Genomic DNA, 24,695 nt, shown 5'->3' on the forward strand with positions numbered 1-24,695 from the left:
GCTTGATCTCCTGACGCTGAGGATTATGACCTGAGCCGAAATCAAGAGGTGGACACTTAACAGACTGAGCCACCCAGGTGCCCCTTAACAAAGTAGAATTTAAGATGAAAAGCGTGAAGCAGGATAAAGTGCCACGTTACAACAAGAACAGACGATTTATAAAGGACACTGACACATATTAAAGCAGCAACGAAACAATATAAAGCAGAAATTATTAAAGTCCGTGGCATACTTGATTAAAAATACAGCCATACCAGAAGGTTGGACTAGACCTCCTTCCTAGCCAGGCAGCCCTTGATAAAGTCAATGTGAAGACAAAGTGAACTGAATCCAAAAACCAACTCACCTAATTGAATAGTTTCGACACAGAGCTTATGTCCCCCGACTTGACACAACAGGCATTATTTCATGTGTGCACAGAACACTGACGAAATAATAATCGTGCACTTACTTGATCGCGAGAAGGGGATGCTTTTTGAAAGCCACATTCTTGGATCACAATCCACAAAATGAGAAAGAATAAAGGGCGAGCTGCCCCCACCCCCCACCCCCAATCACGAATGCCTGAAACTCCTGGATAACCTTCAAAATGGAATTGAAAACAGAAATAACACAGTATCTGGAACTGGAAAGTATCGATGACGTGAGAAACGAAGCCTCGAAGGCCCAATAAAAGCCACCGAGAAAATTTACCACCAGAGGCATGTCCACCAAAAATATGAAGTCTCAGGGCCCTTTGACTAATCAGGGGGCTTCTGCAAAGGGCGCTGGACATTTTTTTTTTTTAATACAGTCTTGATTTTTGTTTTGTTTTTCTAAATGTTGCAAAAGCCAGGTTAGTTTTTACATCTTCCTTCTTGTAGGGCTTCTCCGTACACTCGTCCCCAGTTACGGAAGTCGCAGTGGGACATACCCTTTTCCTGATCGGAGAGGCTGCTGGCGAAGACGGGAGGGTCAGGCTCCCGGGGCCGTGAGGGGCCGGGGCTGGAGCTCCAGGACAACAGGCTGCCCCTGGCGCTGCCGTGACTGCTCTCCAGCCGAAGGAGCCAGTGATCGGAGAAGGAGGAGCTCGTGGAGCCTGCGGAGAAGCCACAGGGAAGGCTGGACCCACCCCCACCAGGTGGCTCGGGGTCCTCCGCAGCCAGACCCCCACCCCCGAGCCCCGGGGCTGCAGAACCAGAGCAGAATTACACAACAGAAGTGATGACCAGAGGAGGACCCCGCAAACTGCTTGACCACGTGACCATGCTGACACTCTAGGGAAAGGCATTCGGGCCCAGAAAGGTCAGCGTGGTGACGGGCATGGAAGGGCTTCCCCTGACATCAGTTGCCACCAACTCCAGTTTTCTAATAGGCCAGGTTTTCCATTCGTTCTGTGTTCTATAAAAGGAAGGCAGATTTCCCATTGGGGTTGATTCAGACCCCTTGGGGCGTTGTGGTTTAATTTGGCCACCTCCCAACAATTATAGGATAGGATTGCAGAGCACAATAAATCACATAGGGAGGTCAAAGTTGACCTCCAGACTTCCAAGTTTGAGGCTGCTTAATGAACATGTTACTGGGTATGGTTTAATAGCTATCTTTCCTACTGAGGCCCAGTGTCCCTAACAACCACCTCGCCCTGTCTTTTTTTTTTTTTTTAATTAAAGATTTTATTGATTTATTCATGAAAGAGGCAGAGACACAGGCAGAGGGATAAGCAGGCTCCCTGTGGAGAGCCCGATGCGGGACTCAATCCCAGGACCCCAATGTCATGACCTGAGCCAAAGGCAGACACTCAACCAGTGAGCAACCCAGGCGTCCCCCCAAGCCTTTCTAATAGGATGAAAGCAGGTGTATGTGCAAAGCTAATTAAAGTTTGACATGAGGGGCACCTGGGGAGCTCAGTTGGTTAAGTGTCTGGCTAACTCTTGGTTTCGGCTTAGGTTCTGATCTCAGGGTCATGAGATCAAGCCCCATCAGGCTCAGAGCCCCAACATGGGGCTCGATCTCAGCAAGGGGGTCTGCTTGAGATTCTCTCTCGCTCTGCCCTTCCATTTTGTGCTCTCTTTTTCTCTCTTAAAATAAATTTTAAAATCTTAAAAAACAAATAAATTATAGTCTGGCTGGATAGGAGTGAGACTGGAAACCTAAAATCCTGAAACAGCTACAAAAGCAGCTGGGTCACCGGCTACAAAACATTATTCCTTATTCCTTTCCCCTGTGTCCATTGTGCATCCCTACAAATGCTGCAGTCAGAGTCCCCCCACTTCTGGATCTGTACCTACCTCCCCTGGTCCTTGTCGTTCGTTCAACTGAGCACCTTCCCAGCTCCCCACTCCTTCCTGAGCGACAGCACCTACCTCTTACGGAGCTGCTGGCTGACCAGATAGGGATGCTGTTCCGTTTCTGATAAAACAGGATGTAAGCGCCTCGGGTGTTGACCTCGTCCTCTGGGAGTGGTTCAACCGTGCTGTCATCGTAACTGTACCACTGGCCATCCAGAGAGTTCCGGCAGTAGGCTGCAAAGGTCCAAATCCCAAGTGCCAATTACTGGAGCCCTCCCTGCCACCACCACCCCCCTCCAAGAAATAAACCCAGAAAGGCATTTCGCATGAGCAGAGCTGAAAAAAATGGACGTTGTTTGTTAACAGAATGAGAAAAATTGGTCCATGTCTGAGCAGAAATGAATTTTGTGGGAATCAGATCAATCAGTTACCCTCCCAGATGGAGTGTGCTGTGACTTCAGGCCGGAATCCTTAGGTTTTAACCCTGGGGTTCTGGCAAAATCGCCAGTAACGGGGAAGCCCTGAATTATTTAGCCAGACAGTAATGTCAAGGTTCACATGGTTCCTTGAGAAGGTTCGAAATGAGCATCTCTGATTCGGTATGCAATTAAAAAACAACAACAACAACATATTTGAGATTATGAGATTGAAAAACAACAACTATGTATATGAGATTATGGTATGTGTCTTTCCTGCCTCAGAACTGAAGGAAAACATTTAGCAAAGGTCTATAAATAAGATTCTTGCCACCTTCCAAATAATACGACAAAACACTCTCCTTCCCCTCCGCATCTCGGCCCATGGTGCCATCCAGAACCCACTAATCCGGAGTCAGCCCATTTTTCTGTAATGAGTCACATAGCAAATATCTTAGGGTTTACAGGTCCCATTCAGCCACAGATGGTCTCTGCCATATATTCTTCTTCTTCTTTATCATCTTTTAAAATGTGAAAACCATGTTTTAACTCTTGAGCTGTATAAAAAAAACCAGCGCTGGACTGAATTTGGCCCGAGGGCCACAGTTCCCTGAGCGCAAAGGGCCTTCCAACCCCATACCCAGTCCAAAGGCCAGTCTTACTGATTCTACTTCCAAAACGCATCTGGAACACCCCAACTGTCACCTCCTGAGTTCCAGCCAACACCATCCCTCATTTATTTGAGCTCCAGAAATGCCTCCTAACTGGAATTCCAACTTCCACGCTGGCTCCCTTCTCTGCCTCTTTTCCACAGAGGAGAGCTACATTTGTAGACTAGATTATGTCCTTAACCCCTAGCCTAAAGCCTTTTAACGGCTTCCCATTACCCTATGGAAAAAAAACCCGCAAACTCTCGTCCATGGCGTACACATAGTGCCCACTTCTCCAGCCTCATCTGTGTTATTTACCCCAGGTTGCTATACTTCAGCCATGACAGGCTTTCATCATTTCTTAAACACATCAAACCCTGTCCCAGGGCCTTTGCACATACTAGTAGCTCTTCCCATAATGGTCTTCCTCCCATTATTCACATAGCTAGTTTCCTTTGGTTCTGGCATATGGGCGCCACCGTCAGAGAGGCCTTATCCCTATCACAGATACCATCAATCATATACCCTTCATGATGCCAGGCAGTGAAAGAGCTGAAGCAACAAGCACCTCTGTGTCTGAAATCAGACTGAAGCGCCACGAGGGCAGGACTCATATGTGTCTTGCTCCTCCCAGGAGCTCCAGCACCCAACACAGGGTCTGGCACAGGAGGGGCACAGGCTGCCCAGCATGCCCAGTGGCCTGGTGGGGGGAGAGCCCGACCTTCCAGGAGCACCTTCTCCTGGGCGGAGGGGGGCGTCCCAAAGCTCAGGCCACGGTCCCGACCCATGACCACAGCAGCACGAGCCGCGAGGTGAGGCTCACCTGTGTAATGCCCACCTTGCAGACTGCCGTGGTGGTTGCAGACGGCGTACAGGTCATACAGGGAGTCCAGCGGGTAGCCAGCGGGCAGGCAGGCCGGCTGCTTCCAGGACGGCCAGGGGCCCGTGGCAGCCGGGGGGCCGGCGCCTCTCTGGGCCACGTGTGGAGCCATGTCGAGGCCAGAGAGCGGGAACCTCACCAGTGTGGACAGTTTGTTCCTCTTCTCGCCCACTTGACAGAACCTCTTGAGGTGGATGATGAGGATGTCGGGCAGCGTCCACAAGCTCAGCTTCACCATGCCCCGCTGGAGGGCCTCGCAGTGCGGGCACTTCCATGCGTCGTCCTGCGCCAGCTGGAGAGGAAGCCAGTGACTCTGAGGCCCCCGCCCCCCATGCCACGTGGCCAGGCTCCCCCGCCCATCCCCAGCCCAGACCCTCGGGCAACACCTGCTCCTCCTTGGTGTAGAACTGAAAGCACTCGTCCAAGGTACAGCTGTGCTGTTGGTGTGCCTGCTGCTGCCGCCACACACTGTCCGCATCCTGGACCCGCTCCTCCTGGAGGTTCCCGAACAGCCTGCAGGGTGCAGACATTCAGGGCATCAGGGCCTCCCACGGCCAAGGGCGCTCTCACCTGTCTCGATGTGCAGCATGCAGGCAGCCACCAGGGGAGGTGAAGTGGCCCCGCCGGCACCTCGCACACACGCTGAGCCCTGCTAACTTTGACCAGGATGCCTGCTCTCGCCTGCCAGCTCCTGGGGTATGGGGGGGTGGGGGCCAGTCCTCAGCCGATTCGTCTAGGCTTCCTCAGCTAGCGCAGGGCCCAGTATCTTGCAGAAGATTAATATACACTTGCTGGAATGAACAGTGTCCTTTTCCAAAGCATATACTCGGTTATAGGAACAGCCAAGCTGAGTGATCAGGACAGCCTGGGTTCAAGTCCTGGCTCGGCCATGCACGTGCTGCAGGACACCGAGCAACTGCTCAATCTCCCTGTGCACCTGAAAACGTCTAAAAACTGTGGATTGTGGTAGTACTGACCTCACAGGGCGTGGTGAAGGGTAGAAGCGCATCTAGGTGAAGCGCTTGCTCAGGGCAGTGACCAGCATGAGCTGAGTGGGTAAGCATCTATTACTACTATTTTTTTAAGATTTTATTTATTTTCCTGAGAGACACAGAGAGAGAGAGGCAGACACAGGCAGAGGGATAAGCAGGCTCCCTGCGGGGAGCCTGATGTGGGACTCGATCCCAGGACCCCGGGATCACGCCCTGAGCTGAAGGCAGATGCTCAACCTCTGAGCCCCACAGGTGTCCCTATTTACTACTATTTTTAATATTATCTATTACTATTTCTACTATTACTACTATTACTGCCACTGCTCCTCACACCACCCAGCATGACTGTCATCACTGTCATTACTGTTGTTTACATGCAGACACCTGTCACGAGGGTCTCCCAGAGGCATGGACCACACGGCCTCCCGCCTTCCGGTGTATCGGGGGAAACGGCATGGGAGGATTTATTTGAACAGGCAGGCTCTGCCTCTCCTCCCCTGGAGCCCAGTGCTGTTGTACTCACCGCTCCTTGGCACAGCTCTCCCACTCCACAGCCAGCTTGATGTGTGGGGGGCCTCCTGGCCTCCTGAGGTGCATGGCCCTGGGGAAAGAACACAGCCCATAAGAAAGTTTGAGGCTTCCTTCCCCTTCCTCCCTGCCTCCAACCCCAGGACTGATGTCCCAAACAGAACTGCCCGAAGATCTGAGTGTAAACTGAGGCCAGGCAGATAGAAATGTGACCAGAAGGGTCATGGCCTCTGAGAGGGCTTCCTTTAGCATGGTCCACTCCCTGTGCAACCAGACTCTTTTTTCAAGGCTTCTCAAACTACTTATGGTCAAAGACCATTTTGTTGATGTTTCTAAACCATTACGGGCCCCCAGTGGCTCAGTGAGTGGTTGAGCATCTGCCTTCGGCTCAGGGCATGATCCCGGGGTCCTGGGATAGAATCCCCCATTGGGCTCCCTGTGGGGAGCTTGCTTCTTCCTCTGCCTGTGTCTCTTCCTCTCTTTGTGTCTCTCATGGACAAATACACAAAATCTTTCAAAGAATAAATAAACCATTACAGACAGATCCTTTTGTGAAATACAATATAAACGTAATGGAAGGACAAAATAGTTCAATTTTTTAAAAAAATTATGCAAAATTATTATGCATTCATCCTATTTCAATTGCTCTGTCCTATTGCCTTGACATACCTAAGGGCTTCCTCTCAACTTCTGTCATGGGCCGGTGACAATCAGGGTACAGGCTGGCATCATAGTCTGTGGAACTCATTTGGAAGCCAGAGTGCCATGGGGGGGCCCCTCTCAGAGGCCCCCCAGCCCCTGTGCTCACTTGTCCCATTAGACCCAAGAAGGACAGGCCAACAGTCCTCCAGCCTCCCTAACTCTACTCTGTAAAGCAGCTGCCAGGCAAGGAGGGTGAAGATGGCACAGAAAGCATCAAACCTTCGATCTTCCATCCCTCCTGATGGTTCCTGAACTTTACAAAGGGAGGAGTCCTTCCCAACTACGATCCTTTTTCTTTTCCTTTTTTTTTTTTTTAAAGATTTCATCTATTTTTCATGAGACATACACAGAGAGAGGCAGAGACACAGGCAGAGGGAGAAGCAGGCTCCCTGCGGGGAGCCCTATGTGGAACTTGATCCCAGGACCCCAAGATCATGCCCTGAGCTGAAGGCAGAGGCTGAGCCACCCAGGCGCCCCCCCTACTGTGATCTTGACATCCATTCGGATTCAGACACCAGTTCCAGTGTGGGCTTTCTATCCACACCACAGAGCAATGACCTCCATTCCAGCGTTATCTACCTGAAGACAGCATCAGATGCACACATAGGTGGAGGGCTTGGCCCTACAAAAGCCCCCTCCCCACTTCAGACACCAAAGGTCCAGGTTGTGATCTGGGCTACAGACTGGAAGCTCTGGGGACCCTCTCCTCGGGTTTGATTAATCTGCAGGAGTGGCCCAGAGAACTCAGAGAAACATTTCACTTGCTTGCTCACCAGCTTATTATAAAAGGATGTAACTGGGGAATGGCCAGATGGAAGAGGTGCAGAAGGCAGAGCTTGCAGAGCTCTCCCAGCACCACTATGTGCTCACCCTCCTGGACGCTCCCAAAACAAGCCCTTCCGGGGGTCTACTTGATTAATCATTGCCCACTGGAAGTGCAGTCCATCTCCAACCCTCTCCCTCCTTTGATGTCTGTGGGTGGGAAGGACAGCTCCCACCTTTAATCACATGGTTGGTTCCCCTGGCGACTCACCCCTCCCTGTCCTGAGGTTCTTTCCAAAAGTGACCTCATTAGGGGCACCTGGGTGGCTCAGTGGTTGAGCATCTGCCTTCAGCTCAGGGCACGGCATGATCCTGGGATCCACAATTGAGTCCCTTATTGGGCTCCCTGCAGGGAGCCTGCTTCTCCCTCTGCCTGTGTCTCTGCCTCTCTCTCTGTGTCTCTCATGAATAAATCTATAAAATCTTTTTTTTAAAAAAAAAAAAAAAAAAACCTCCTTAATACAGACTCAGGTGTGGTTGAAAGGGCTTGTTGCGAAGAATAAGACACCTTTAGCACTTATCACTAAAGGCATTCCGAGGGCCTTAGGAGCTCTGCGGCCACAAGACCAAATATATATTTCTTATTATAAATGAGAGTATCGCACCTATGTTATGGATTCACTCAGCTTTGGTGGACTGAGCCAGAAAACCAGAGACGTTTATTGGTAACTCTGCATCTTGTAGAAAATGACCCAGAGCCCTAGATAAGTTACAGAGAAAAACCACCTCTTGGGTATCATGACGCTCACGAGCATCGCCTGGCAGGGCCGTGCAAGGTGGAAGGCTGCAGGGGTGGCCAGGCCGGTGTTTCCCCTCCATCACAGACATGGGATTCTACAGTTTGAGCCAAAGGCTCAGTGGGAGAATTCTCCTCCACCCCAGAAGGGACATTCAGGTTGAATTCAGCAGCCTGAGCTAACTGAACGAATTTGGGTTTCTCAGTCAGACTGAAATGGGTTCTGATTCAGGCTGGGCCCTTAGCTACATGGGTATGAGCAAGTTAGGGGCACCTGGGGGCTCAGTGGGTGAAGCGTGTGCTGCTGTTGGCTCAGATCATGATCCCAGGGTCCTGGGATCGAGCCCCGCATCGGGTTCCCTGCTCAGCGGAAGTCTGCTTCCCCCCCTCCCTCTGCCCTCTCCCACCCCTGCTTGTATATGTTCTCTCTCTCTTTCTCAAATAAATAAATAAAATCTTTTAAAAATTTTCAAAAAAATTTTAAAAACTATGAGCAAGTTAAGTCATCATTGGGAAACTCAGCGTCCCCACATCTCTGAGTGGCCATCACAGCACCTCTCTAGACACAACGGTTGAAAGCACAAAAATGTGTCCAAGGACCTAACATAGGTGACTGACACCGCAAGGCAAGCAACCAGGGGTAGCTAGGGTTATAATCCATTCACTGACGCTGAACCTCTGAGGACTCCAGGCAAGTACAGTTGCGCTCGTTCTCTTACCAAGAGAACTGGAATGTCCCCCTTACCTGTCAACTGCCCAGTGACAGAGTGGATGACTGTCGTGTGGGGATAAGTAGCTGCAGGCCAGGGAAAGCCCCACAACCCGGACGGAGAACAGAGATCCCGGGTTCTGCAGAGACAGAAAACAAAGTTGGTGGGTCATCATCACGTTGACTTCTGTTGGGTCAAGGACAGATAAGTTGTTCAAAGAGCATGATCCTTTATGTTTATAGTCTATTTTGAGTACTGCCTTAAAAATTAGTATTCAAAATCTGAAGACATTAAAATATTTATTTATTTAGTTTTGTGGGCGGTTTTGGGTTGTTTTTTTTTTTTTTTTTTTGAAGATGCACATTGTAGGGGCATCTGAGTGGTGGCTCAGTCAGTTAAGTATCCAACTCTTGACTTCGGCTCATGTCATGATCTCAGGGTCGTGGGATCGAGCCCTGCATTAGGCTCATTGCTGTATTCGGAGCCTGCTTAAAATTATCTCTCTCCCTTCCTCTTCCCCTCCTCCCTCTAAAAAAAAAAAAAAAAAAAAAAGACACACAGTGTACCTTTTACCATAGCAATCTAGCACTCTTTAACACACTAAATTTTCCCAAACAATGAACAGTGTTTTTTAAATAGTGTACATTTAATTGGAGCAGATGCTGGCTCGGTCAATGGAAGAAAATCGCTCAGTTATGTTAATTAATGACGAATAGATCATTTAATACATTACCTCAAGATGATTATCATCATCACCAAGTTGCCAAAATGAGGCAATCAAAGCAAGCTAGAGTCTTTTTTACATACTGAATGCTTAAGAAGTATTCATACACTACAAAATAAGCCACAGAAAGAAATACTACCTATGTTTTCATTCTAAGATGCATGTTATTTATTTTCATATTCTAATATTTCTGAAGTTGAAGGCTGTCATAAGCACTGTTATTCACAATAGTCAAAAAGTGGTGTGTCGGGATGCCTGGGTGGCTCAGCGGTCAAGTGTCTGCCTTCAGCTCAAGGCATGACCCTGGGGACCTGAGATCGAGTCCCACATCAGGCTCCCTACATGGAGCCTGCTTCTCCCTCTGCCTGTGTCTTTGCCTCTCTCTGTGTCTCTCATGAATAAATAAAATCTTAAAAAAAAATCAGTGGTGTCTTCAAGTAAAGCAAATACAGTTTAAAGATGTATTTACTTATTTGAGAGAGAGAGAGCATGCATGGTGGGGAGAGCCAGGAGGAGAGGGGGATAGAGAATCTCAAGCAGACTCCACATTGAGTGCAGAGCCCAATTCAGGTCTCGATCCCACAACCCTAAGGTCACAGACCTGAGCCAAAACCAAGAGTCGAATGCTTCACCTCACCCACTGCACCACCCACACATCCTGAAAATATAATTCTTCAGTGTTCACGGGTGACTTTAGCTTTAACAAGAAAAACAGTGAAATATCCTTCCAAACCCTGACGATGGCAAAAAGTAGATGCATCTCTACTTGTAAAGCACTGATGAGCTATAGGTTGAGGTCAGACACAGGGAAAGGAGGACAGGCATTGCAGTTCCAGGAAAGAACAACGGTGCTTGGACATGACCCAACACGCATGCAGACAGCTGCGATCTGCTCCCCTGGCTGCAGCAGCTCATGTGTGCAGGGGGCAAGGGGACGCTGCTAAGGTGAAGCAGAAGCCAGCTGTAGGGAGCCTTAAGCGTGAAGTCTGGGGAGCTTGCCCCATGGACCATGGCCACACTCTAGTTCACCTACAGTTTCAACAAGGACAAAATTGATCGCAGGCAAGCAAGCTGCCTCCAGAGGCTTTGATCCAGGGGTGGCCAGGGGAGGGTTGTACTTCCTAAGAAGACTATTTCTTAAATCTGGGGGCAGCAAAGCGGAGGGTGGGGTTGCAGTTCTTTTTCCTAATAGTCCTTGGCTGTTTGGACAGCAACATAATCAACACGATTTAGGCAGTGGTCCGGCGTGGAGGCAGCTTACCCCACCTGCACACAGAGCAAGTTTGCAAAGTGATCGCGTATAAATGTCTTGGCAGTGACAGATCTCTATCTTTTCATGATTCGAATAAATTCACTCTGCCCAGCAAATTGGCCATTTTTGGAAGACGTTCTCCTATCTTCTGTTCTTAGCTAGGGAAACTCATTCTAGAACCTGCACTGATTTTAATCTCTTCTGCTCAAGGTTGAGAATTCTGAATGTATTCAAAGTATGACCATATGGAGTCAGGGTTTTAATATGGTACTAAAGCGTTGTGGGTTACACGGATGGGCCATCCTTAGGAACCCCACAACCATTTTTTTTTAATTTTTTAAAGATCTTTTTAAATTTATTCATTCATGAGAGACATACAGAGAGAGGCAGAGACACAGGCAGGGGGAGAAGCAGGCTCCCTGTGGGGAGCCCAATGTGGGACTCGATTCCAGGACCCCAGGGTCACACCCTGAGCTGAAGGCAGACACTCAACCACTGAGCCACCCAGGTGCCCCAATCTCAGTTTTTAAAAAACCAGATAAAATTATTGTAATACCTAGATTTTCACATTTGGACATAAACCTCCATTTACATTTGCCACAGAAAATCATACCTCGAGTATATTTTCCACATGAGTTATACCTCAAGCCCCCTGAAATTCTGAATCCAAACATGTAAGTTACAATTTATGAGACCCCTGCTCTCCAGGAAAAACCCTAAGTAAATATACAAAACAGAAAAGAACAGCGTAAATCCTATTCCAGTGGTGTTTTTAGAGATTTAACAAGAAAAAGACTCTGTCCGTGAAAGGTATTTTGTAATGGTGCAAAGAATAAAACAGCAGAGGCCACAGAATGGTTACTTCCTCACATATGATCAAAGCTGGGTTTTTTTTTTTTTTAAAGGTTTTATTTATTTGGGGCACCTGGGTGGCTCTCATTAACAGCAAATGGTGGTCTATCTTGAGCTCCTCCTAGATCCCTACCCTCATCTCCATCCCCCGCCACACACACACACACACACACACACACACACACACACACGCTCTGACCTGGATGGGGACCTCACTCTTCATGACACAGCGGACATTACTGAGAATGCGCTGCTGGAGCTGGACCCAGGTGATGGCTCTGTCTTCCCTGAGCAAGAAAGGTGGCCCGAACCTGAAACATTCAAGGCTTCCGGTTATGTCAGCAGCGGAACAACCAACGCTACTCAACAGCCACGAGCATTGGCTGTGCTCAGGAGCACCTCTCCATTGAGTAAGAGCTAAGCGCCAAGCACGGCACCAAACCACTCCTCGAAGCACCTCGTTGCAAATGGACACGCGGTGGTATAAACAGAGGCCCAGAAATGCAAAGCCAAAGAGAGACGTGGTGGTGCAAACAGATGGCTGCAAAGCTCAGCCAGCTGGGAGACTCTTCCCCATAACAGAGGAAGAGAACACGGCAGCCAGAGGAAATGGAGGCAGTGATGAACCCAGAGGGAAGCCAATCCAGCTGATGCACTGATGCTTTTGTTCATCAAGAGCATTCTGGGGAGAGTGTTTCCCATGTCCCAAGCTATGAACGCACCATGGTGAGCCAGAGGTGGCTCTGGCCACAGTTCTGGCTCAGCCATGGGCACCACCGGACAAATCACCACCACCCACGCAAGGCTGTAGGAAGACCCGAAGGGATAAGAATGTGACGCTGTCGAACAAACTCTGCAGAAACCCAGCTCAAACCTGAGCTAGTGCATCTGGAAGGGCAAAGGCACTGTGCTGCCCACAGTCGGCTTATTCACATTTTTCTCTACTGTCTGGCATTCAGATTGCTTCCAATCTTTTAAATTTTAACTTATGGTGCCTGCTTATGGTGAGAGCTACATATATGTGCTTACACAGACAACTCTATGTGCGCATGACCGATTATTTCTGTGGAATAAATTTCCAGAAGCGGAAATGCACGAGACCAAAGCGATGTGTAAGCCGGCTGCCCTCCCGAGAAGCCACACCAGTGTACAGTGGCAGGTGTGCCCCATTCCGTTGACACCTGCCCAGAGTGAACATTATCAAGTTGTAAAAGTCTTTTACTGACCTGAAAGGTGAAGAGCCTCTTGCTGTTACAATTAGAATCATGACTAACAAAGCTGAGTATTTTAACTGATGCTTGTATTTCTTTTGTGAATTAAGGTAAATCTCCCGGCCTCATTTTACCAAGAGTTATCTCTCTCACTAATTTCCGAGCTGAGTTTTATACCATGGCTTATGCACCCTTCACCTGTCACATGATGTATTTTTTTCTCGTTTGTCATGTGATGTGAATATTTTTTTCTCATTTGTGCTTAAAATTTTAAATGCATCTAAAATATTAGTCTTTTCCTTTATAACCTCCTGTACCTTAGGCATTAAAAGACTCCTCCTGCCCAAAAACATAAATATCTCCCTACATTATCTTCAAGTTATCTTATGGTTTCCTTTTAATCAGTCTAGAATTTAAACGTGAATCTACGGCAGAAGTAAAAAATTGATCATAAAAAATAAAAAGAAAGAAATCAATTTGCCCTACCCTTATATACTAAATAATTTATTCACTCTTAAATAATATGAAATGTACCATTTTTATCATATAACACTCAAATATACTTCAGCCTATCCTGTTACACTGATTCAAATGGAAAAAAAATTTTTTTCCACAGATATTACAATTTTTTTGGCTTCAAAAACTATTGCTATTTATATAGCCTATGTCATATTTTTAATAATTGAGACTTTATTCTAGTTTAATAAAGCAACCCCTCTTCCTTCCTCCTTTCCCCAATATTTTCTATCCTTATGAGTTTATAATTCCAGATGAATTTTACAAACATTTTATCAATCAGTATAGACACTTTAGGTTGGAGTTATAGCTTTCAAGCGTTTAATTTGAACTGGTTACAAAAATGATCTGGTTTTGCCTATTTGTTATGTAACCACACCCAAACCCTTCCACAACTTCTGATCACTTCCCAGTTCTTGGCCCCCTGGACAGGCCACTATATAATCTGCAGCCAGTGGTCATTTTATCTCTTCTTTTCTTATGGCCAGTTTTTCCCCTTGTCTTCCTCCCCTGACCAGGCCTTACAACACAATATAAAACGACAGTGGTGAAAGTCGTAATAATTGTTCCTGAAATCAACAGGAAAGTCTCTGAGGTTTAATTGCTAAGGGGCGACATTTGCCATCTGTTTAAGGCAGTTATTGATGAACCTTTTGGTCAGAAAGTACCCTAAATCCTAATTGATTAACCTTGAGAATGCATGCTTGCTTTTATCAAATTAGAATTATTCTAGATAGAATTCCAAGCCTGAGACTACACATGTCCACACATCATGTAAAAGGAAGATGAAGTTATACATACCTGCTGGCCTGTTGCCCTGACCCCACCAAGTTACAGATGAGGATTAGCACCTTATTCTTGCTGGGGACAGACAGGGGTACTCGCTGCCCTTCACGGGCTGCCAAACGTGGGGACACCGACAAACCACATGGATGAGCTAAAGAGAGAGAATTATGTTCATATTCTTAAAGAATTTGCTGGGGGCACAGCCTGGTCTCTCTAGCCCCTCTTCTCCTTGAGCATCTATTAACCACCATTGGGAGACACTAAAGCACTCTAAGGAAAGAGATATCAAGATCCGTGGCACTTGTGCCATCGGGTATGTGGTAAAAGGAAGATCACATATGTGGTAGCGAATTTGCCATTGTGTTCAGCCAGTAATGTTAAAACGTAGGCAGGGATTTTAATTAACACTTCCCAAAGTCAATCTGAAAAATTAAAAAAAAAAAAATCTGAAAAATACACCAAAATGATTTTGGTTGCTTTTATGCCTGAATCAGAGAGCCACGAGTTGGCTCTGGTTTCCTCAGCCAACAAAAGAAACACAGAGGGAAGGTAAGAACCTCTACCCTTGAGGAGGAGGAAGAATTAAACTATCCTCAATTTCTGATCATCCTGAAAAATCAGACTTTTGAAGCACAGGTGTGTCTCCTTTGATTGAACCTGAAATGAGGGTCTTTTCATTGAATTATATAATCAGGGCCAGTCAATGCCCTGCCCAGGGGTTCCCTGTTGACTCAGAGCAACCACAGATCCCTGGCTCCCACCACCTGCCACCGAGGTTGGCTGAGGATAGGGACCAGGGCACAGGATTCACCTGAGCTCTATGGCAACACTGGCAGACCAATCCTCCAAATACCAGCCTTCTTGACCAGCTGATTGGGCCAGAATATATACTGAACTGCAATCAAAGACCATCAGATACTGACTTCTTGGTCAGTCCAAAGTTCAGGGAGTGGGATGGTTAACAACAGTCATTTAATAACCTCTTTGGCCATCTACTGCTCCAATCTGTAAACATTTGATTTCGAGCACAGACTTTGAACTACAAGAGTCCTAAAGACAAAGATCACCCCAGGACCTATTCTGAATCATGATTCTCATTCTCAACTGTGGTCTCAAGAGCAGCAGCAGCATCGCCTGAGAACTTGTTAGACATGGTAATTCTCGGGTCCCACCCCAGACCAGAAACTGAACCAGAAACTCAGTGTGGAGGACCCAGAACTTAGCCTTAACAAGCTTTCCACATGAGTCTGATATTCACCATGGTTTTGAGAACCCCTGACTGACTAATTTTTATCAACCATCTATACAGCAAACATCAGGGAAAAACAGCCTGACAGGTCCAAGTACTAAAATTAAATACATCTTATGCCTTAGCATGCAAGGAGTACCCGCTCAAACGTATGACTCATAATATCCATAAAATTATGCAACGCACTACTGTACCTGAGAGTGTCTCCTGACCAGGGGGTGGAGGAGCATGGAAGGCGTACACATTATCTCCCTCTGAGATGGTATTCAGGTCCTCTTCATCAAAGAACGACCGCTGGAATCCATTGGGACACAGTTCAACCAAGATCACCTGGAATGAGGAGGATCATTTTCCCTCTGGATTTCTCCAAGGGGACTTAAGCAAGAAATCTAAAAGTGACTGATGGTCTCTTTTACCCTTTTCCTCCCTTCTAAGTAAGAAATGCTGTTTATCATTCATGATAAAAGTGAGAAATGCTGCTTATTATTCATGATAAAACAGAGGAAGTATAACAATTACATTGACCACAGACATCTCAATGGAAACAACAGGATCTCAAACTGCTAAAGAGAAGGGATGGGGGAAGACAATTGGGGGGGGGGAACCTCAAGTTTATACCCAGCTAAACTATCATGTGATCCCTAGGAATAAAATAAAGCTCTCTTCAGATTAAAACTGTTGACCATTAACGGATCGCTACTGAAAGAACTAAATAGCCTTTGCCAACTTTTCTTACATCATGGCATCCAGGGAACATATATTTATGGAACACACTCAGCCAAGCAGCAGCGATTGCTCACATAACAGAGCAGAGGGGTGACCGCCTTGAGGGTCCTGTCACCTCAAGGGCTGAGCAAACCAACATGTCAACAAACCTAAGCCATTCAAGGCACATTGGCTGGGAAATTCTCTGGTAAGACATAAATTTCAGGGTTAAAACAAACAAACTGAATCCAAAAAAAAAAACAAAAAAACTAGAGTTGTAAGAAGAAATGACAAGCCGAAGAAAATGGTAAACATTGGTAAATGTAAATAATGCACTGACTCTATAAATCCATAATAATAACAACTAGTATAAGTAATACAACCAGGGAGGAGGGATTAAAACTCTGGACAATCATATCCATCCACAACAATAACCAAAAAGGTTGGAGGGAGATTAAAACACACCACGATCCTTGCATTGTTTGGGAAAATTAACACACGACCTTGCTAATTCTACATGTTGGCATTTTAAGGATAACCACCAAATAAGCATAGAAATAGAATACATATACATCCCAAGCCTGAAGAGATGGAACAAAAATTGCTCAACAGAAAAGCAGCAGCAAAGGAGAGGAAAAGGAAACAAAGAAAAAGCAGGGCAAACAGAAAGTATAAAATAAGAGGATATAAATAAATCCAAATATATTCATGAGTGTAGGTAACGTAAGTGGAATAACCCTGCCAGTTAAAATATCAAAACAGATTTTTAAACTCCAACCCAAAGGCCAAATGACTCCTACCTCCCTGAACAAACAAACACATCATACTTCTTAAATTCCTGACAATTCCTTTACTCATAATTATTCAAACTCTATGTCACATCTGCCTTTTGGTATTGTTTTTTTTTTTTTTTACTGCTAATTCTTTTCCCAAGACTCACCCACTGTCCCATTCTCTCTCTCTCTCTCTTTCTCTCTCTCAATATACCCCCAAAGAACACTTTGAGTTCACTGAGTAAGATATACACTTTTCCCCCTGACTTGAGATCCTCCTAAATTTGGGGATAAAATCAGAGGCATTGATTGGGGGTGAGGGGCAGGAAGGAGCCCACAGACTGAGTGACCGTGGCGGTTACCTGGATGGATGCATGTGTAAAAATTCAACAAGCTATAACCTCAAGGTGTGTACCTCTTACTGGGTGCATGTCTTTCCTTAACAGAAAGGCTACAAAAATTTTTTTTTAATTTGAAAAAAAATATGACATGAGGTCATTGGGGAGGTGTAAAATTTGCATTTCCTAGTTAAAGACACAGGGGACCAATTGCTTACTTTGCCCAAGGTCACAAAATAGAAAAGCCCTATTCTAAACCCTTCCCATGACACCACCTGGCTGTCGACCACCGTCACCCCCACATGGCCTGTGCACGGGGTCCCCCGTTACGAGTTCTGCCTCCAAAGTCATTGCAGATCCAGCCTCTTTACCAAGACTCCGGCACTGAGGTGTTACGCATCCTCAGTAGCTCCTCATGTTTTATATACGGCCCCTTCGGCATCCTGGTTTATAATCTCAGGAGTGAAACTATACAGCAGCATTCCAGGCTTTGGAATCAAACCATCTGCATCAAACCCTGTGTCAGCGCTGCCTAGCTGTGTGGCCCTGGGTCACTTAACCCCTCCGTGCCTCCTCTTTGCTCATGGATCAAACAAGGATAACCGTATCAACTCCACAAGGTGGTCACCAGGGCCGCATTGGCTGTGAATACAAGGGTCGCAATACAAAGCGCCCAGCACTTGAGAAGCACTACTGGGCATTGCTGTCATTGGAATTACTAAGATCGTGATCATCAGCACTGTCTTTGCCCTTTTCTGGTAACTCTGTGCAAATGCAGGGAGAGCTCAAGGCTCAGTCATCAAGGCACCAGGGGCGGCCGATTGAACGGAAACTCATGAGTCACCAGGGAGTCACCTCAGGGAACCAGAAATTAGTCTAAATGGCCCCAGACTGCTAGCCTGGCCCCCGTGCGATTGCATCACACCTCATCTGCAGGGACGTCGCCTTCCTCTGAAACCATCTTCCTCAGGGCTGCCACTGTGCTGAGGATTGGCACGGCCAGGCCAACCCGCAGGAACCGCTGGCTCTTGGAGGGGAAGACCAAGGTGACGCTCAAGAATCTGGAAAACAGGAAGGTGTCCATATCCTTAAAGGGTGGACATGAACTGCCAACCCCATTACCATTGGGTCATGTCCAACACTTAGGCAGGTTCTCTGCTTTCTGGTAGGGTCACTGTACTTTAGGTACGCTGTCACCAGGTGGAAACAGAGAGCCAACTCTCCCAGAGTCTCTGCTCCCTATAACTTTCTAGCTAGTTAAAAACAAAAGGTACTTGATTAAAAATCACAGTACAGACCTGCAATCTCAAGCTTCTGTTTGTTAAATAGGTCACATTAGGCAAAAACAAACTGCAATTTGAGATGTAAAACAGTCAAGCCTCTTCCACTACAGTTTGACACTACTGATGCCCCCCACCCCCTTATTGAAATTCCCCTTGGTAATAGGATACTTGCCCTTCTGCACAGCACTCCCCTCCTCCCCGCCCCTCCTGCCACCCGCCGCCCGCTTTTCCCTTGGACACTCTCTAGAATCTCTAGTCGTACTGCCTATTGTGCCCACACACACACTGGGGCCCACTCCTCCGGCTCCTTCCTGCAATAACTGTCGGATTCTCACAGCCTGCTGGCAGAGCTGGGACTTGAACTCCATAGCAGACTAGCCCTAAAGTCAGCGATCCCAAACACTGTGCTATGCTACGTCCGTCAGGAGGCATCCCCTGGTCATGTCGCTGAAGGAAGGACCAGCCCGTGTGCAACCGTGCCAAACAGAGGATGAGCAGCTCAGGAACCCAGAGCAGAAATGAGGATTCAGTTGCTGGGAATGACTTTGGGAAGCTTTATCTCCGCAGGTGCATCCTAAGGACAGGGCACTGTCAACGGGGTGGAGGGAAAGAGAGATGGTATTTTCGGAGGTGGAGGAAGAAATGCCACTGTCTCAGCACCAGCATAGGACCCCCAGACTTCAGTGACATGGACATTGGCCAGGTGCCTTAAGGGCCATAAAGCTGATGGGACACCTGGGTGGCTCAGTGGTTGAACAGCTGCCTTCAGCTCAGGGCATGGGATCCCGGGATCCTGGGATCGAGTCCCACATCAAGCTCCCTGCATGGAACCTGCTTCTCCCTCTGCCTGTGTCTCTGCCTCTCTCTCTGAGTCTCTCATAAATAAATAAATAACATCTTTAAAAAAAAAACCCCAAAAACAAAAAGGGCCATAAAGCCGAGCCCGCCACACCTCTTACCTCTTACCTCGACCCTACCCTGCTCTTTCCTGCTTTCCTCTTCTCCTTTGACAGCCCCTCCCCTTTTTCCCTTGGTCCTTAAAGAAACAGTTTCCCTGCTGCTTCAGAGATAGCCAAAAGGATCTGGAAACAAAGCAGGGGAAAAGCAGGTGGTGACAGATTTTTTTCAGATTGGCCCCTAGTCTGCTGAGAGGTGTCGAGAAGCCGAGAAGCTGGTGCTAGCTTCTGAGTCGGCCAGAGACGTAAGCCCGGAGATGGTGCCAACAGAGGCACCGTGGATACTTCCTTCCTCAGCTAAAGAGGGGACGCGGTGACCTTTCACTTTGTCACATTCAATCGGCGGACATCGCCAGCTTTCCAAGGCTTGTTTGTACAGAAATGCTGGCCGAGACGCGCAACTGACAGCACTGCAGGTACGAGGCCAGAGGGACCCCAGGAAGGACTAATGGGCAGGTGTCAACTTCACCACGCAGGACACTCACGTACCTCGTCTGGCGCAAGGGGATTGGTAGGGACACGCAGAGGAAGGGGTCAAAGGTGTTGCTCTGCTTCAGGCAGTGGGGACAGGTCAAGGAAGATCTGTGAGGACAAAAAAAAAGAATTTCAAGCTGAATTGCACTCAAACAGGCAGATCCTCAAAAAGCTAAACATAGAATTGCCATGTGAGGGACGCTCGGGGGGCTCAGCGGTTGAGTGCCTGCCTTAGGCTCAGGTCGTGATCCCGGGGTCCTGGGATTGAGTCCTGCATCAGGCTCCCCGTGGGGAGCCTGCTTCTCCCTCTGCCTGTGTCTCTGCCTCTCTCTCTGTGTGTCTCTCATGAATAAATAAATAAAATCTTAAAAAAAGAAAAAAAAGAATTGCCATGGGATCCAGCAATTCCCCTCCCAGACACATACCCAAAAGGAGACGAAGACAGGTATTGACACAAGTACGTGCACACTGATGTTCATAGCAGTACTTTTGCCAAGACCAAGGGTGGGCACAACCCAAACATTCATCAGTGGATAGACAGCTAAATCCAGAATACATAGAGCCACAGACATGGAAAGCAGATTGGGGGTGCCAGGTGCAGGAGAGGGTCTCAGGTTCTCCTTTGGGTGATGAAATAGGGACTAGACAGAGGCGGTGGCTGCCCAACATGGTCATGTACCTGCCCCCAAACTGTACACTTTAAAATGGTTAGTTTTACGTTATGTGACTTCTACCTCAATTTTTTTAACAAAGATTTTATTTATTTGAAAAAGAAAGAGAGAAGGAGAGAGAAGGAGAGCATGCACAAGCGAGGGACACTGCAGACACAGGCAGAGGGGGAAGCAGGCTCTCTGCTGAGCAGAGAGCCCGATGCGGGACTTGATCCCAGGACCCTAGAATCATGCCCTGAGCCGAAGGCAGACGCTCAACCGCTGAGCCACCAAAGTGCCCTCACCCCAATTTTTTTAAAAGAAGGTTTAATCACACATGTCAGTGCACTGAGCACGGGAAGGGAAGCTAACACACCTGGAGATGGAAACAGAAAGCCAATGTGCAAGTCGGAAGGCATCTTAGGACCAAGTGTTCCCTTGGTTCTCAGCCTCACTCTGCTCCAGAATCACAAGGGAAGCTTTTCTAAGCACACAGATGTCTCAGCCCTCCTCCCATAGATTCTGTTTCCAAGGGGAGAGGGAGACAGGGAGAGGCCCAGCTGTCAGGATGTCCATCCAGGATGCAGAACCACTGACGGAGTCCACCCTGCTCGTTGTACCAGCTCAAGAAAAGCAGCTAATAGCAAAATAGCTGATGTGGACACAGCGTTGACTATGAAGTGGGCGTTGTTCTAACCATCGTGGCTCTATTAACCCTCCTACTACTGGTAACCACCAGTATCATCCCCCTTTTTGCAGACGAGGCGACTGAAGCACAGAGAGGTTAAGCAACTTTCCCAAGGACACACAGCTCGGAAGTGGCAAAGGGAGGCTCAGGTTCCAGAGCCTACGCTCATCACCGATCCCGTAATCTTTAGTACACGCAAATGAGGCATCAATGGTTTCTGAATGGACCACACACTTTAAACTTTCAAACTTAACACTCCCTTACTTAAGAGCATGTTGTCTCTAAAAGTAGTTTTTCTATTCCACATGGGCACCCCCATTTTATTTCCTTACTTGGATGCCGTACTATATTCTTCCAGGACAAAAGGGATTTCCCAATATCATGGATGCATCCTGAAATCCACACTGCCTTCCTCCTTGAGGTCAGGGCCCACCACCCAGCTGACAGCCCTGTTCCTGCACTAGTCAGCCCGGAACAACAGAGCGGGTGTCACAACCAGGTTTTGAGTCTCTGTGGGGAGTCCAGCTGGAGTGGTTCCCAGTTTCCCACTGAGCAGACTCAATGGGGGAAAACCAGAGACAAACAAGAAACCCTGAGGCCTTCAGGGTGCTGTCCAAAGCGATCCTAAATGGGCTCCCAGAGCAGGTCGGCTCTCCGGGGTACGAGTTAACAGCCTGCCATCCATGGCTTCAGAAAACAGACCCGAGTATTTAGTCCAATAATTTGCTGCCTCCTTGGGAAAAGCATGGTGATGTTTTGGTAAAAACTGTGTATCAGGGGCGCCTGGGTGCCTCAGTGGTTGAGTGTCTGCCTTCGGCTCAGGGCCTGACCCCGGGGTCCTGGGACCAAGTTCCACAGCGGGCTCCCTGCAGGGAGCCTGCTTCTCCCTCTGCCTGTGTCTCTGCCTCTCTCTCTGTGCCTCTTGTGAATAAATAAATAAAATATTTTTTAAAAATGAAAAGGAATGATTTTTTCTTTGATTTATCTGCATTTAGAGCCTACTAAAGCTAAGCGAGGCTGCATTCTTCTTGCAGGCTTGCACCATATTAAACAGAGATAGAGTCTGTCTTTATAATGAGCCGCGAATCTCCGTAAGGAGCAAGAGATGTGTAGTTGGTAAAAAAAAAAAAAAAAAAAAAAAAAAAAACCACACATGGAATGGTCTAATTTTACGTGTAAAGAATGAAGGGAACATATGGTCTTCGTAATAAACAAACTACAGAAAGGGTGTGAAATGAGCAATGTTTTTCAAAGATGAGCAACGAGGACAACATGAGTGGGACCAGCAAGTGAGGGAGAGAGAAGACTCTGGATGTTACCAGGCTTCGGCCATCCCCCACGTCCTTCTGTCCTATAGTCCCCCAAGCTGTCATGGGGGGAACTGCCCCAGGACCTTCTTTACCCCTGCCCATCTCCCTTCAGCAGTCCAGAGTGGTCAAATTGCTTCTGATACAGAAACCAACCTTGGGCACCCGGGTGGCTCAGTGGTTTAGCGCCTGCCTTCGGTTCAAGTCGTGATCTGGGGTCCTGGGATCGAGTCCCACATTGGGCTCCCCGCAGGGAGCCTGCTTCTCCCTCTGCCTGTGTCTCTGCCTCTCTCTGTGTCTCTCATGAATAAATAAATATTTAAAAGAAAAAACAACCTTGCCAGCCGCCCCTGAGACTCAGAGCTGCTCTTTGCTTCTCGCCAGATAGAAATGCCCAGAAACCAGCCCCTGGGTCTTGGCGATGCAAGTTTCAGCACTCCGACCTCTCCCTGAGGCAGCTGCACACACATCCTACCCCTCAGACCCGCCCAGCACCATCTGCTACCCGGACTGGGGATGTCTATGCCGGCAGGGGTGCTTCTGACAACACACAGGTCAGATGTCACCCCTGCAGGACCTGCTCTGAGAAAGCCTAACAGGGATTGCCGCCTAATGGGGACCAGATCAGACTTTCTGTGAATAAAAGCCACGAGTGACAAAGAAATGCAAACACACACATGCATGCACTCCCTCTCGTAGCCAAAACTCCAACATAGCAACAATCCTTGGTTAGTAAACTCAGATGTTTTGATAATAACATATGGAATAACCAATTATCTCTCCCCTAATCCATCACCTCAGGCACTCAGATCCTATTCCTCCTTCTCCCCTCCAGCCAACGTCAAAAACCCAACACCTTAAAAAGGAGGGGAGGAGGGAGATACTCGGTAAAGAAGGATCTCTGAATTAATTCATAATAAATCCTCCAGCTTGCAATTTCATAAAGAAGGGCTGATAGCAGGGATGCCTGTGTGGCTCAGGGTGTGATCCCAGGGTCCTGGGATCAAGTCCCACAGGGAGCCTGCTTCTCCCTCTGCCTCTCTCATGAATAAATTAAAATCTTAAAAAAAAAAAAAGAAGAAGAAGAAGAAGAAGGGCTGATACCATGGCGACTTTCCATCATGGCAAGGCCTCCCCAGTGAAGAGGGAGGCTGAAGAGTCCGCAGAGCCACAGGCGCCACCACTCAGCGGCACCGGCTGGGAGCTGGCCCCATGGGCTACCCCCGGAAAATCACTTCCCACAGCTCAAAAGCCCTCACCTGGACAGTCATGTCTATTTTTTCTTTACCGCAGACCACGTGGAACAAAGTAGGTATTTTTAGCGGTCACTGGTTCTTTTAAGCTTGAACACCTTGCTTGTTACTCATCATCCCACAGTAATCTACCCAAAGGATACTTGCAGTCCCTAATATCTGATCGGGGTAAATGTCACTTCCTCAGGAGTCCTCCTCCCCTGACTCGCCCCACACTGGTCAGAGACTGTGTGATGTTGTGATGTTATAGTAAGAAATAGATATATTTGGTCTTTGCCCTAATTCCTGGCGCTGAGCTCCGAAAACCCTTGGAATTACCTAAGGAAGGAGCGCCAGGAGGCAAAAGGTCCATCTTTTGTTATCCATAGAAGCCCCAGGCACACCACGGAGAGTTATGTTAAGCAGGTGATTTTTGGAACAGCCCCCAGATAACCAAGGATGGGGGCTGGTTGCCAGGGGAGCCAACCCGGGGTTAAGAGCGTTGGAACTTTCAGGGGAGGAAAGGGTACCAGAGGTGAAGGGTCAATGACTCAATCAATCGGGGTAGGCAAGGAGAGCTACAGGAAGCCCTAGCAGGAGGGGTCTGGGGAGCTTCCAGGCGGGAACAGGGGGAGTGGCTGGGAGGGCGGGGCGCCCGGAGAGGGGGCGGGGAACGCAGTGGGGCGGGGCGCCCCAAGACAAGGTGGGGGGGCGGGGCACCTAGAGAGAGGGTAGGGGGAGAGGGCGGGGCACCCAGAAAGGGTGGGGAGAGAAGGCGGGGTGCCCTGAGAGGGAGCTGGGCGCCTGGGGGGGAGCACCTGGGGAAAGAAGGTGGGATGCCCAAAGAGGGGACAGGGTGCCCGAGGGAGAGGGCGGGGCGAGAAAGTGGGGCGCGGGGCGCCCGGGGAGCCTGGCAGGGAGAGAAGGCAGGGCGCCCAGGGAGGTGGGGGAGCCCTGCGCCCCTCCGACGCACTGGCCCAGCGCATGGGTCCCACC

The 24,695-nt window shown here is 48.1% G+C and overlaps 1 protein-coding gene across 1 annotated transcript in view; it reads right to left on the reverse strand.

Annotated features, from left to right (window-relative positions):
- USP43 (ubiquitin specific peptidase 43) overlaps positions 1-24,695 on the reverse strand; it is a 50,308-nt gene that overhangs the window by 7,572 nt on the left and 18,041 nt on the right. Inside the window, exons 4-14 of the mRNA XM_077883068.1 lie at positions 19,838-19,930; positions 18,035-18,170; positions 15,488-15,623; positions 14,060-14,195; positions 11,731-11,842; positions 8,739-8,842; positions 5,729-5,806; positions 4,600-4,726; positions 4,157-4,505; positions 2,343-2,501; positions 914-1,078 (exon numbers count right to left, since the gene is read on the reverse strand). Coding sequence (XP_077739194.1) covers positions 914-1,078; positions 2,343-2,501; positions 4,157-4,505; positions 4,600-4,726; positions 5,729-5,806; positions 8,739-8,842; positions 11,731-11,842; positions 14,060-14,195; positions 15,488-15,623; positions 18,035-18,170; positions 19,838-19,930 — 1,595 coding nt within the window. The remainder of the gene's footprint in view (positions 1-913; positions 1,079-2,342; positions 2,502-4,156; positions 4,506-4,599; positions 4,727-5,728; positions 5,807-8,738; positions 8,843-11,730; positions 11,843-14,059; positions 14,196-15,487; positions 15,624-18,034; positions 18,171-19,837; positions 19,931-24,695) is intronic.

Source organism: Canis aureus, chromosome 3 (assembly GCF_053574225.1).
Source record: "Canis aureus isolate CA01 chromosome 3, VMU_Caureus_v.1.0, whole genome shotgun sequence".
Classification (NCBI taxonomy): Eukaryota; Metazoa; Chordata; class Mammalia; order Carnivora; family Canidae; genus Canis; species Canis aureus.